The 14,272-nt window shown below is 36.0% G+C and overlaps 1 protein-coding gene across 2 annotated transcripts; it reads right to left on the minus strand.

The window, feature by feature from the left end:
* Positions 1-616: 616 nt before the first annotated feature.
* On the minus strand, positions 617-9,930 carry LOC103428107 (homeobox-DDT domain protein RLT3-like). 2 transcript variants are annotated; one of them, XM_029108247.2, is made up of 17 exons: positions 9,527-9,930; positions 8,819-9,181; positions 8,372-8,421; positions 7,828-8,265; positions 7,646-7,708; positions 7,356-7,566; positions 7,140-7,240; positions 6,040-6,126; positions 5,824-5,955; positions 5,227-5,367; positions 4,513-4,635; positions 3,940-4,398; positions 2,971-3,384; positions 2,255-2,866; positions 1,553-1,657; positions 1,246-1,465; positions 617-1,141 (listed from the first exon to the last, which is right to left on the minus strand). In XM_029108247.2, exons 1-17 carry the CDS (start codon positions 9,600-9,602, stop codon positions 1,119-1,121), a joined length of 3,618 nt encoding a protein of 1,205 aa, XP_028964080.2. In that variant the 5' UTR covers positions 9,603-9,930; the 3' UTR covers positions 617-1,118. The 2 variants fall into 2 exon arrangements, with proteins under 2 accessions (XP_028964080.2, XP_028964079.2); XM_029108246.2 differs by having other exon boundaries at positions 8,372-8,430.
* Between the last annotated feature and the right edge of the window lie 4,342 nt (positions 9,931-14,272).

The raw sequence follows: 14,272 nt of genomic DNA on the forward strand, positions 1-14,272 counted from the left end.
ATAAACCTTGCATAACATCTTCCAATATATCCTAATGAATCCACGTTAAGTGATTCATTTATGTACTCTTCCTAAATTGCTTGATAAGATACTATTTACAGTAATATATGCTAACTTGGACAGTTATTGAATTTTTGTTTCTGGTTTCCCTGATGTTCATTCACAAAATAAATGAGCTATGGAAGACTTCATCATGGACTACTGCAAAGGGTTAAAGATATGTAATTTTTAGGCATTCCACTTCTAAAGTTACCTGATGCACAGACCATAAGAACCTGTTTTAATATTGTTTGCAATTGTTGGAATGACAACAGGCCTTGTAAGACATGTATGTTTTATGCTTCATGCACAAACAAAATATATGTGAACTACATGGTACTTCTGTTTCTGATGCAAAGACACTATATTTTGTCATTGCAACTTTTGTTAACATAAACTTCCAGACACGCCAATCTGATTGTATATTGGCTCTTGATGTCAACTAAGTATTCTGAATCTGATTCGTATTGAATACGATAGACGTGTTAAATCCGATGATCTGAGTACGATCCGAATTCAACAGTTGGACTAGCTATTTAGGAGTCTAATCTACACAAATTTCAGTAGACCAACAAGCTTTTGGCAATTGCTGAGGATACTATTCAACTGCAGTAACCATTGATCCGCATACAAAAGAATATCACTAAGCTGACTTTCAACTCTTCTAAACTTCCACCAAAAAGTAACAAGTATTTTGTTTCCTTTACAGCAATGTACATTGGTCACATTTTATTCCTCTTTTCATTAACTAGAACAAGCACGCATGGACAAAATCTGAATCTTCCACAAAGACGGCTGCAACATTCTTCGGGTTTGCTCTGGAGCAGACTTCCATGATGTAAAAACTCGTATGGATTCAACGTGCAACTTTCTGTAATGCTATACATCTAATCACTCGATATAGCCGTGTATGGCAACAAAAGAGAAGATTTAAAAGCCTGGTTTCGTCCAAAAGTACCACGATTTCACTGGTCTGGCAGTGGCTGTCTTAGGGCAAGTACAATGGATACATAAATGCTCCTCGATCAGTCAAAAAAATGCGGGATTGAATTCGCTTTATCTCCTAAAAAAAGGTAGGGCTATTGCTTCGAAGCTTGCTTCCCTGGAGTACAAAGAAGCTTCTCAGAGGACGGAAATTTCAATGTATAAACAATTAAGAAGTCATTAAAGAGTCAAGCACCAATCTGCTATATATTCATAAGTTACCTCGGATACTCATTTCGTTCCTTTTCTCAGAATGGGCTCTTTCCAAGTACGGAGAAATTAAGGCATCCAGTTTCACCAACCAAAGTGCAACTGAAGATGTTGTGTGGGGAATACGTGCAAATGATGCAATGAGTTCTTCAGTAAAATTATAAGAACCATGCACAATATTGCCTTCATACAGGCGCTCCTCGTTGATGGCGCCAACAAAATCCGCAAGAACCTGCACGTACAAACGATAAAGATGCTGATGGTTCAGACTAAATAATAGACAAAGATATATAATGTTGAAAAGTGAAGGATACAAAACCTGTAAAAGCTCAGCCAAAGATGAGGTACGTCTAAGCCGTTTCACCCATAGCTTATGAGCAGATTTTTTCCAAGCACCCAACAAAGCATCTTCAGGCATGACTGACTGCACGAAGCAGAGGCAGGTGAACATCAGCGAAGCATAGAAAATACTTTAAAAATTTTGGGGCATCTATAAATGTCTTCAACATACAATCTACAAAACATGTTGTAAGCATCAGACAATCAATATTTCAGGGCCAAAACCCACCAAAGAATAACCCCATTATTATTTGTGGGTTAGCTACCAGAGGCCCAAACAAACCAGAGCGGGCAGGAAGATACTATTTGATCATTCCGCTCCATTTAGAGTGGTATACATCTTCCTCAGTTGCTTCTCAGTAACACATGCTAAATTACTATTTTGGGCTTGTTTCCCCGCCATCCCTTCACATAAAATCTTATTGCACTTTAGCGAAGAAGTAATCAGATTCTGTCTTTTCTTTTCAAAGAAAAGCTATTGGATTAGATTGCACAAAAAAATCTGACAAGTCACATTCTAATTATCCAAGCCATATTCCTCGCTTGACCATCAAATGAAGTCTTATTTTCCTCCTGTCTAGGAATTAGCTTCAAATCTTCTTAACTCAAGGACGTTTTCATTTCTCAACTACAATAACCATATATCAGAAAATGCAAAGCTAAAATCCAAATGACAGATTACCTCAATTGCATGCATTGCAGCTTTTAGTGATTGAATCTGTGATGAGAGGACCCTATGCTTAGGAAAAGTATCACTTGCTTCTTTCTCCTTACAAGTGGCTACATGTATGGCATACCTTTCTTCCAGATCAAAATGAAGTTCAAATGTTGTATGGCAAATCCTGCAGTGCTTCTCATCTTTCCAGTACAAATCATGACAACTTTCACATCTATGAAGTGTATCAAAATAGGATCGTTTACCAAGTTTAACAGCATTAAGTTCTAGGTAAAAGAAATTCCATAACCATGAATCAAACGCTTGGATCCGTTTCCATTTCCGTTTCTGTTCTTCTCCCTTTTTTGTAACTTCAAGAACCACAGCTCCAGATGAAGGTGGAGAACCATTCACAGTTCCAGATAAGTTGTCTACTTCAGATACTGGTGAATAAGTGTCTTCTCTAACATTATCCGGGTTAGATTGATCAGACTGTGCTAAGCTGTCAATTTTATCACTAGTTACCATTCTACTTGACATTGCCTGGCAGAGAAATGCTATCCGTTTCTCCACAGATTCGATAAGAAGGGCCTCTCGTTTACCCCTGTCATCCAAAACTGACAATAAGGCATACAAAGCCTGCATTGGGTGTAAGCCAAAGAAGTAAACATTAGAACCTATACAAGGTCAACCAACATGTACCATAATCACATTGACCGTATAACAAAAATTAAGGAGAGTACCTCTTCAGTATCAATAACTTCCCAGTGACCATCTTCTGAAGATTCAAAGTAAACCCTTCTATGGCCTGGGTCATATGCATTACAAGGGCCCAAGAAAAGCCAGTATCTATTGTATCTACGATCAGAACCCAAAAACACAGATTGCATTGGGTGTACGTCAAACTGCACATCTTTATCTTTCCCATTTTTTCCTTTTGTAGAGAATCTCTCATCAGAAAACTTTGAGATTGTTGCTGAAGAATCTAGCGGGTGAAACTTTAATGTACTATCTTCTTTTGCACCACCCATATGTCCTGCATGGACCCAGGTTGACCTTGGATCACTATGTTGTTTAGCAGATAACCTCTTAATTTTTGCTCCTGAACCAGAATGAAGGCTGCTAAGAGTGCATTCAGCAACAGCATTTGTAGGATCCTATAAAGAATAAGCACACTATAGTTAGAATACTCGATTAGAAGAAAATTGAGGACAAGATTAATCTGTGTAAAATTACTAAAATGCCCTGCAAAACTATAGTTACAATTGAAGAACATCTAAGAACAGAGTGGGGAAACACATGGTACATAACAATAGCAAAAGACACCATGAAGCTAGAAATTTCTTTTTTTCTTTTTGTTTTCTTTTTTGGGAGCAGCCTCTCCATAAATGGGGGTAAGGCTAGCCGACATTCACCTCTCCCAGACCCTGCGTAAAGCGGGAGCCTTGTGCACTGGGTACGACGATATATATATTTCTTTTTTGGGATAAGCCTAAGAAGCTAGCTCTAATGACCCATCAACGTTTCATTCAATATTCAAATAATATTTATTGTCCAACAATTGTAAATCTACGGTAGTTTGCACCATCAGATAATATAATCTTACGAAGGCCAGCACAAGTTTCATTTAATAGGGTAACTTCATTGCAGGGGGGAAAGAAATGAAAACAAAGAAAATACTTCAATATCAATTCCAAGATTCTGTACATTACCTCAATCCTGAAACTGGATCCTGCATGAAGAAGATCAATTAGAGCCACAAGTGCATTCAACTTTTCTTCAATGCTTAAATCTGAATATTCGCCTTCCATCAGTCCTAACAACCATACTTCGCCTGGATTACTCTCATCAATTTCAGTGTGTACTGTCAGCACGTTATCTTTACTTCTACCATTGTTCGTATAAGTCAGTTTCCTAATTCTGGAATTTCTTGAATTCCACCCAGAATCATCATCACTGCTGCATGTACCACTGTCACCAAGCTCATCATCAACTGCTCCAGAGTCTTCAGTATCTGATTGGGATTCCTCAATTTCCTTTTTGGAAGAATTAATACGGACACGATATGTGGATGATGAAATTTTCTCAAATAATGTAATATCACTTGAAAGAGTTGAACAAATCAAAGACTCTAGTTCCTCTATTCCGCTGGAGAGGTTCAATTCAGAAATCTTCAAAACAAAAACAAAGTCCATCACTAAAGTGGAATAATGTGCTTGCTTGTTATCAACTTAAAGATTAAAACATGAGAGAGGTTAAGATAACAACATGTTTAACAAACTTACCTGTAATGACTTCGCCAACTCAGAAACTTTCAACCCATGAATTCCTTGCTCTAGCAGAACTCTAAACAATTCGCCCTTCAAAGTACCAGGACGTAAACCATACTTCACCATAAGGCCCATTTCCTAGATAATAGAAGATTAAATTTCAAAATCCTTAGATAACAGAAGATTAAATTTCAAAATCCTTAGATAACAGAAGATTAAATTTCAAAATCCCTAGATAACAGAAGAATAAATTTCAAAATCCAAATTTCACATGTATAGATAGATTATGGGACAAAAGATAAAATTTATTAACAGTATAACATAAAACCAACACATGGAAAAAAATAAAACCTCCATGGCATTTGTAAACATAATAACAAATGCGGAGACAAGTGGAGGCAAATAAAAAATATGCTCAATGAATGTTATTAAGAAGCACACTAAAAGAAATTCCTTGTCCATTGTTATATGTAAAACCTGAAATTTCTAAATTTGGCCCTTCAGTGTGACAATTGACTCTCTAACTAGGACTCTGGGTCAAGATAAAGGAAATTTTCTTGGGTAATGACAGATATTAAATGACTATTGCCACTATGGTTTTGAACCCTCAAGGATTTTAGCAATAAGCACATATTGTCGCATCCATAGCACCTATCTTGTAGAACATATGTACTGATAATACATACATATTAGTTAAATCAACTAGGGTAGTTAAATAATTTCAAAAACCTTGCTAAGAGCGTCCCTTCGCATTGCACCTTGCTTTGAACCAAAACCAGCCGCAATTAGTACTTGACGCAGTATTTCTGTCCATGTTAAAGGGTTTAGAGATCTCTTCCAGAATTCCAGAGTGGATTCTTGGTTTTCAACCTGCCAAATCATTTGATAAATATGAGTTGCTGAGTACTTGAATTACATTAAATTGGAAATAACAATTAGTTTAAGAGATCTAAAGAGCTTGACAAAAATTATCTCTGATACACCACAAAGAGCAGGTGGATCTTCTAAAAGTGCATGTGGCTGGAATATGAATAGTTGATTATGGTTTTGTCCAGAAATTTTATTTTTTTAATAGGACAAATAAACGTCTACTGAAAAGGCAAGTAAATTACAATCAAGGACGGTAGTCCATCTATGCTTAAACATTCATAACAGAAAAAGTACAAGAAAATCAGTATCATGAGGTCCTGCCCTATCATATAACAACTATCATGACAAATTTCACATTGTTGGCATATACGTACCCAAATAAAATGCATATAACATTAACATAAATCAAATGATACATCTGGAATTTGGACCAATATACTGTTTTTTGTAACTCACCGAGTGGATAAATGCAAGAAAATTGCATGATTTGCTCAAATGAGGTATGGATCCACAGAAAAGCTCCGCTTCAACATTAGTTAGAAAAAGCTTCAGAAGGGCCACATGAATTTTTCCAAGTAGCATGGAATCCTGAAAGGCATGGACGAAAGAAAGAAGTTGAGCAAGTGGAAGACACAATATAAATCTGATGTTAGATCAAAGATCATATATAACCTTGTCATGAAATGCTTGAGCAAGCTCATCAATAGTGAAGGAGCTTATATCCACCATAACGGCATAAGTGTAAAGGAAATGGAAAACCTGCCCAAGAAAGTCAATCCACAATATATATTAGTAAATAATTCATCAAAATCTACTAAACTGAATTCATGGCCCCTGGACTCATCTACTAATAAACCCAACAAAAAACAACATCAACAAACTAGAGTAGAGCTTTAACACACCAGTTTCCAAAAAGAAAAATAAATTAGCATATCTCCATAATTTAACACAAATTTACTAGTCATGGATCACTTGAGAAAAAAAAGCTAATTAACCATACACTTTTAAGACATCTTATTTCAAAGTGACAAGACTTGCAAATAGAGGTTAAGAAAAGAATAGGAGTCATCCAAGCGGGATGTCTGAAAACATAAGTTGAAAGACAAATCAACCACTCGCTCCAACACATAACAATGGCAGCTTAGTAATATTGTGTTGTGAACTGAGTGAAGGGCAACACTCTCTAATAACATTCTTAGATCTTGGCAACCTATAAAGATGGGACGAAAGAGAAAGAATGCTTTAAGACCATGTTTATTAGTATTTATGTCAAGCCAAAAGACCAAGAATCCCAAAAACTAAGAAATGGTTATGAGCTATCACAACTTCACTCCAAAGAATAAGGGGGAGGTAAATACTGACAAGTCAGAAAATTCTCTCCTTTCTCCCCACCCCAGCCCTTCACAAAGACGTATTCGCAAGAAGTTTTGTTCACTGGCGCCATAACCAGTATCTAAAAGTCAAATGCATGAAAGAGAGATGTCAAATATGTCTCGCTCATTTACATCTAAACCATATAAACTAAACCTAATTCTCTACAAGCATGATAGAATAAGAGGAAAATCCTTTCACAAAATGATTTTAAGTGTTGTTTAGAAATTGTAGAAAACAGACCCCTGAAACATCATTCGGAATAAAAAAGAAACTAAAGTGTGACAACATGCTATAAATTCCAACAGATGAAATGTATGACATCTTTCACATACAACGTAACCTGTGTTTGTGAAAGGACTCAACAGGATCAAGTTGCAAGCAGTTTGGCATTTATGTACCTTGAACAGTTTCTTGACAATCTCTGGAGAAGAATCCCAAGGTTGCATATCAAATGGCAGCTTCATCTTCACAGAATTTGGAGGAAACTTGGCCAGCAAATCTGAAATTACAGAAACTTCTTATTTGCAGCTCAAAAATACTATACATGCACACATGTATTATACAGCATTCCATTTTAGAGAGGAAAATTTGATCAATTTTTCCTTCAAACCAACCTTTGCAAAGTGAACATGCATGATCTCCATTAGAAAAATGATAAGAGCACACCAGTGAATTTGGTCTTGCTTGTAATTCTCTTTGCTCCAGCTCTTCATCATCCACAAGCATTGCAATCTTATCCGAGTGTTCTTGGGAACCTGTTCCTTCCAAAGCAAGTTCACATTTTTCATTGCCTGGAAACTTCTGATTCTCATTGTTAGCTTCCATCTGGCATCCAAAGGAAAAATGGCTGTTATCAAAGCTGCTAACTTGAACCACAGATTTGCAATAACAACTTTTTACTTGCCTCTCTTCTTTTGGCTAAACGCTTCCTCTTTTCTTGTAACTTATTTTGTACACTTCCCTGTTTCTGAAAAGGCAACAAACTGTCAGAAAACTTTCTATAAGTAACCATTAAGTTCGATCTTTAAGATGATCATTTCAAAATACTTGCTCAAATATCTGCAAGCAACAGACTACATGACTTACACGAACACATTTTTTTGGTTGCAATCTTCTGTTCCGAGTTACTGGTTTTCGCGATACAGAAGTTTGAATTAGTGATACACCAGCAACTTCACCATTGGCCAAACCCATTTCAATAGGAAAATCTCTAGCATTAGGATTGGTTGCCTGCCAGACCGTCATCAAACCTTTCCCAACACCATGTTTTTGTACTGGAGCACTCTTGTTGCAATCCTGATGATTTGTTATCAAACCTTTCCCAACACCATGTTTTTGTACCGGAGCACTCTTGTTGCAATCCTGATGATTTGTTATCAAACCTTTCCCAACACCATGTTTTTGTACTGGAGCACTCTTGTTGCAATCCTGATTATTCATCATAAAACCTTTCCCAACACCATGTTTTTTCACTGGAGCACTCTTGTTGCAATCCTGATGATTAATTACAGCCTGCTCGGTAACCTAATAAAAGTTAAAAGGGTAAGAATATAAGTGGGACTGGTTATGGTGACTTAATAGAAACAAGAAATTATGAAAGATAATGGCAGCAAAACAATTTATCCATTACCTTTCTCCTTTTAGTTGCTCTGTTGTTCTCTTTGCAAGGAGAAGGAAAATCTGGGGAATCTAAATGGAAATTATAATGTGAGCGAAACCTTCTTAAAGTATGTATCACAGTAAGAGAAAAAACTCTACAATTAGGAAAATAACATCACAAGGAACAGAGAGGAGAAAAAAATGCAAACAGCCACTGCAATACCAATAAGAATTACTCAGTGAAAAATAACACAAGCAAACTACCAAAACAGTCTTATTCTGAATGACATTACAAATTACTAAACAATCATATGTCAAAGAATGTTCTCATCAATTATCGAAAACACTAAAAACAAAAATTTTGTAAACTTTTTAAAGAAATGGAAAGTAGAACACATCTCAGATAGAAAAAAATGTGAAACAGAAATTATTCATTTTGCCGATGATTTCTCAGACCAGAATGTTTCTCAGTTCATACCTGGAGAATGGCAAAGTGCCCCAGAGGGAAGAGGATCAAATTCCACACCAAGCGGAGGACCATCCTTACGGAACACCTTCTTGAGAATGTTGTCTGGAGTTAACAATTCCTGAACATGATTCCATTTCATTCTCTCCTTCTTGTTAAACAAACTTGTTTTCATGTATCTCGACGAGGAAGAAGCTTTGGTTTTTGAGCGGCCGTGTTTAACTATCCTTGTATCACCAGCTCCCAACTCACTGGTTCTATTTCCTCGCTTCTCTCTCCTCCTCTTCTCGACAAACCAACCTCGAACCTGCTTGTAAGTCAATCCGAAAGCAGCAGCATGGCATTCCATTGCCATTCGTGACGGATACTTTTCCTCTGTATAAAAATTAAAATATAAATAAACAAAAAACTGCAAGTATCGGGTTTAATTCTCTTGTGGCGAACACTAACAGTGCGCTATCATTCCGCAGAATCTATGGCACACCAACAATCCTAAATTGCTTCAATAATTGCAATGCCCAACTACTTCCTGATCGGTTTCGAAAATCGACACACCGAAAGATTGGCAATTGTATGTTCCAAATTTGAAACTCCACATCAATAAACACAATTCTAAAATGCTAATTTCAATTAAACAGTCAAATGGGTAACTCAATTTTGAACCCACTTGAGATACAGAGCAATAATAGCCAAAACGAGAGAGAGAGAGAGAGAGGGTACCGGAGTAGAAGCTCTCGAGGGCTTCAACCTGCAATCGTGTTTTCTTCTTTGTCTTCTCCATCATCTTTCCCTTCATCTCCAGCTTCTCGAAATCGCAGAAAATCACAAAAATTTCGCCACCATTTCCAGAAGCAGCTGAAGTGCAAAAACCAAAAGCAGAAAAATGTTTGGGAGTTGTACAAGCTAGCAGAGAGGGACTGCCGCCGGCGATGTGGGAGCGAGAGCGGCGGTGCCGGAGTTGCAGAGAAATGGAGTTGGGAGAGTGAGCTCTGAAATCTGCATGCTTTGTCTGTAATTTGTGCCAGAAAAGAGAAGGGGAGAAGCAGCAGATAATGAAATGGGCCAACTAACCACCAAGTAGGGTTTTGGGTTTTACCAAAATAAATATCTTCATCAAATTTCTTAAGCAAAGAATTAATTAATCAACTTAAATATTTATATCATCATCTTTTCTTTTTCTTTTTTTTTAAATACAAATAATTAGTTTTTTAGTCAATGGCCCAACTTCAACTTTGTTTCTTGTAGCTGTTGTAGCCCAATCTGCCCAACCCATATATATGGACTTGAAGCCCATTTTGTATAAGTGTGTCTTGTTTTGGGCTATTGAAGAATTCGACCTTGGGTCTAGCTTGGTTCACTTCACCTCAAGAACGAAAATTGAACCAAATAATACAAATGTCATTTAGTACTACTATCTAGCCGCATGGTTTGTTGATTCGACAGTGCGCTACACAATTAGTGGCATGGCGTTTTCTGGTGCTGAGTTCTCTGCGCAGAATTTAGTAAATTTTTTTATTTACTTTACTTAACCTGGTTCTAGTGCCAAGAAGAGAATACTTGAATCATGATTATATTCTTTCCAATAAGAGGTATTTGTGAATATGAAGATAACTAATTACACGTGATTACATGAGAGTACACAGGATTACATATCAATTAGAAATCCTACCTAAAATACAAAGTCAACAATATTTTTCTTCGCTTGTAAGTAAGAGATCTTAAGTTCAAGTCTCATGATGGATTTGAAACCAAATTTCTTATTCTCATATATCCAACATATGAGAAGTTGTCAACTTCTGTTATTCAAGTGCCACAAAAAGTTATCACTTAGTACTACGTTCCAATCGTATTCCTCTTCACTTGTAAGTGAGAGATCTTAGATTCAATTATTGCCAAATGCGAATTTGAACCACATTATTGCTAGCACATTATGAGGCTAAGTCCACCCCTTTGGTGTAGATAATATCGTTTGTTAAAAAATGTGCCACAAAAAGTCCTGAGATGATCTTTCACTTGAGACAAATTAGGTTACACATGCGAAGGCACTAAATATTGGTGACCAAATATTATGTAGAACAACACAATAGTCCCAAAAGAACTATTAGGTTTTGTATATGAAACACGGTCATGCAACACTGACATCTTACTTAAAAATTATAACACGTAGATTTGTTTTATTTTATTTAATATACCTTGAAAGTAAAACGTATGAACCTTATCATCCATCCTTATTATACGTCTCCAATACCCATAAAAATTTCTACCTCTAAACCTTTGCCAAGTTGCAATTTCCTAATGGCTCCTTTTGCGAGCCATTGAACATTTCTAAGTCATGTTTTGGTGGCTGTATATGTATATATGTGTGTGTGTACACACACATTATATAATATAAAGAACCAAAACCCTAATCCATGGAAGGTTGATATCTAATTTTTTTATTAATTCAAGAACAAGGGTTAGTTCACATTGACATCCATGTAATAATCAATTGGAAGTAGCTTTTGTTTAATAGTGGGATGACATTCATTTGCTTATATAATTAAGTTTGACATATGCATTCTTTTTATATATTCCACTAGGCACTAGATTTTTTTTTTCATTTATTTTATTTATATATATTATTGACTTAATGCCTCCAAAGTCCAACCTGGTGATTTACTTTATCTATATAGAAAGGTTTTGTAAGATCCCACATCGTCCAGGGGTGAGGATCCTGTAAGTCTTATATGTATGTTCTCATCTCTTCCTAGCACGAGGCTTTTTGGAAGCTCACTGGCTTCGGGTTCCATCGAAACTCCGAAGTTAAGCCAGTTTGTGCAAGAGCAATCCCATGATGGGTGACTCACTAGGAAGTTTTCATGTGACTTTCCAGAAACAAAACCGTGAAGGTGTGGTTGGGGCTCAAAGCGGACAATATCATGCTACAGTGGAGTCGAGCCCTGAATGTAATGGGGGCCCGGGCTGGGATGTGACAGGTTTTGTTTCCTAACATATTTTTTTAATTTTCCAAAAAGAAAAAAAATATTATTTCATTAAATATTTAGGGCAAATGCAGGTCATCAAATGTGGATCTTGCACGTAAAAGTGTGAGTAGTGCGCACTGATCATAGGATAATGTGAATTGATTATCAAAACTTGGACAAGATTAACGCTCACATCATCTTTTAAAAAAAGGGAATTAAAAATGGTTTAGCACCATACATAAAAATAGTTCAAAGATGCATAGTGTTGATCTCCACATTGCAGGCTCATTTGAAAGTGCTTTCTAAAATGACCGAAAATCCTTTTAAAGAAAATATTTTCTTAGTTCCAAAATCACTTGCAATGTTTTTTTACTAAAAGCACAAATTAAGTTTTTCTTCCAAAAAGCACTTTGAGTGCTTTTCCAAAAACATTTTCAACAAAAGCGATTTTAGTCATTTTAAAAGTACTTTCAAATAAGTTCAAGGTTATCAAAGGTTCGGTTTGCATTTAAGTTGAATCGTTCTCTTTATAAATTAAAGTAGTTTAAAATATAAAAAATTATTATAAATTACGGTAGTTTAAAATATCATACCGTTGAAAACGAAAATATTATTGTTTGAAGATCACAACAAGCACAAAAAGTCCAATCCCACAGTCTATTAGTTTCATGTGGTAATATGTAGGTTTTTATCCAAGGAATTCTGCACACTTATATTCTTTTCACACTCAACATTCAACTGTAATTTTTTTTTTTTATACATTCCTCTTGAAACTCAATTTTAGTCTCGTTTTTTCCTTAGTATTCGTTCCATGTAATCCCCTTCAGAACTCGATTTTTATCCCACGTTAGTTGAATTTGTCAACTCCATGAAATATGGCACTTTGTTGATGTACAAGAAAAATCGACTCCCATTTTACAAAATTAGCCTAACTGAGATAATGTGGAATGAAAATCGAATTTTAGAAAGTTAATTAAAACAATATGAGTTGCAGGAAATAAAAAAGGGGGGGGGGAGACTGAAATCGAATTTCAAGGGCATAACAAAAGAAACCATTTTCATTTAGAACATTGAAAATACAAATATTTGTTTAATTTTCAACAACTATCGCCATCGATATTAGTTTTGAGTCTTTGAGAAAATCTAACACCCGTGCTAGCGTTCCTTTCCCGGCATTGGTGCTGACGTTACACATTACTGCTTCTTATTTGCAATTTTATTTTATTTAACATTAAATAGTAATAAAAATTTTCATTTAAAAAGGTTAATCTAACTCACCTGGTTGAGCTCTTCCGATCTACGATTTGTTTTACATTTCCATTCCAATTCGAGGACCCCATTTGAAATCTTTTTCTTCTTCTTTTTTTTTTTTTTTTTTTTTTGGCTTAAAAGTTCAAATTGGTTTAGTTAAAAAACTTTTACTATGACAAAAGACGACGGTTAATTCTAAAAATGCAGAATGATACGATGGAACTTGAACACAACTCGGATGTAAATCGGGTGTTTATTTATAGGACAAAGCTTGATGCTTATACAAAACAATATGATTTTTTTTTTTGGCAAATGATGGCCGTTTATTAGCATTTAAAAAAATAAAAAATAAAAAAAACTTCAAATGGGACATCCTGATTTAAATCCCAAGGATCTTCAAACAAAAATGACTAAAAAATAATGTCAAATTGGCAAATCTAATAGCCACCTTATTGGCAGATCTTTGGGTGTGACAAGCATGAGAGAACACATCCAGCACTCCAAAGCCAAAAGAACTTCAATCCTAGCAACTAGAAATTTAATCACTTCATAATCCACCTCATGGGAGACTCTTCACACAAAATCACCAACAAACCCAATAAGAGAACACTCTATGTGTGGAGGCATAAATTAACCACATCTAATAGGAGAAAGACACGTGGATTATATGTTCAACATGATGGTTTTACACTTGACATCATGAGTAAACCACAAAATTATCCTAAGACAATAAGACATAGTCTGCACTAAGGTAATTTGGGTTTTTATACCACTAACACACCATGGATTATGGGCTATCCAGGCCGGCCATGACATTTATATGGGTTATCCGGGCCGCGTATTCTACATCATGCCATCAGGCCATACTTGGTCCAATGGTGGCAGAGCACCGACTTTCTAGAGTTTCCCATTAGGTGTTATCCCTACATGTGCTCTTATCATCATGGACCTTTAAGAATACTAGATGGCAATACCGCAAAGACTAGCATGCATCATCAAGGACTACCTAGTATGCTTCGCAGCTTCCACTCCTAGTTGTTTGCTAGCGTTTATTCCCTATAAATAGCCAAGTCAATCAAAGGAAAACGGTAATCACCACTTACTACTCATAACTCTTCAAGTTATATTTTTCTCTCTATTAATTATCTGACTTAACATTAGAGACCCTTTGGTGAACATCTTCCCACCCTTTTAAGTGTGTTTGTCAATTAGGTCAATGGTGTTTGCTTATAAGTGGAATTTCGTAAATTCA

This window comes from Malus domestica, chromosome 09, assembly GCF_042453785.1.
Source record: "Malus domestica chromosome 09, GDT2T_hap1".
Lineage (NCBI taxonomy): Eukaryota > Viridiplantae > Streptophyta > Magnoliopsida > Rosales > Rosaceae > Malus > Malus domestica.

What these genes read in the sequence shown, in the direction of transcription:
- LOC103428107 (XM_029108246.2), bottom strand. Translation starts at nt 9,602, where the DNA reads ATGAAGGGAAAGATGATGGAGAAGACAAAGAAGAAAACACGATTGCAG. An exon ending in CTCAAGCATTTCATGACAAG is followed by an intron (nt 5,956 to 6,039) that starts GTTATATATGAT and finishes CATGCCTTTCAG; the next exon opens with GATTCCATGCTACTTGGAAA. An exon ending in AGTTGGCGAAGTCATTACAG is followed by an intron (nt 4,399 to 4,512) that starts GTAAGTTTGTTA and finishes TTTGTTTTGAAG; the next exon opens with ATTTCTGAATTGAACCTCTC.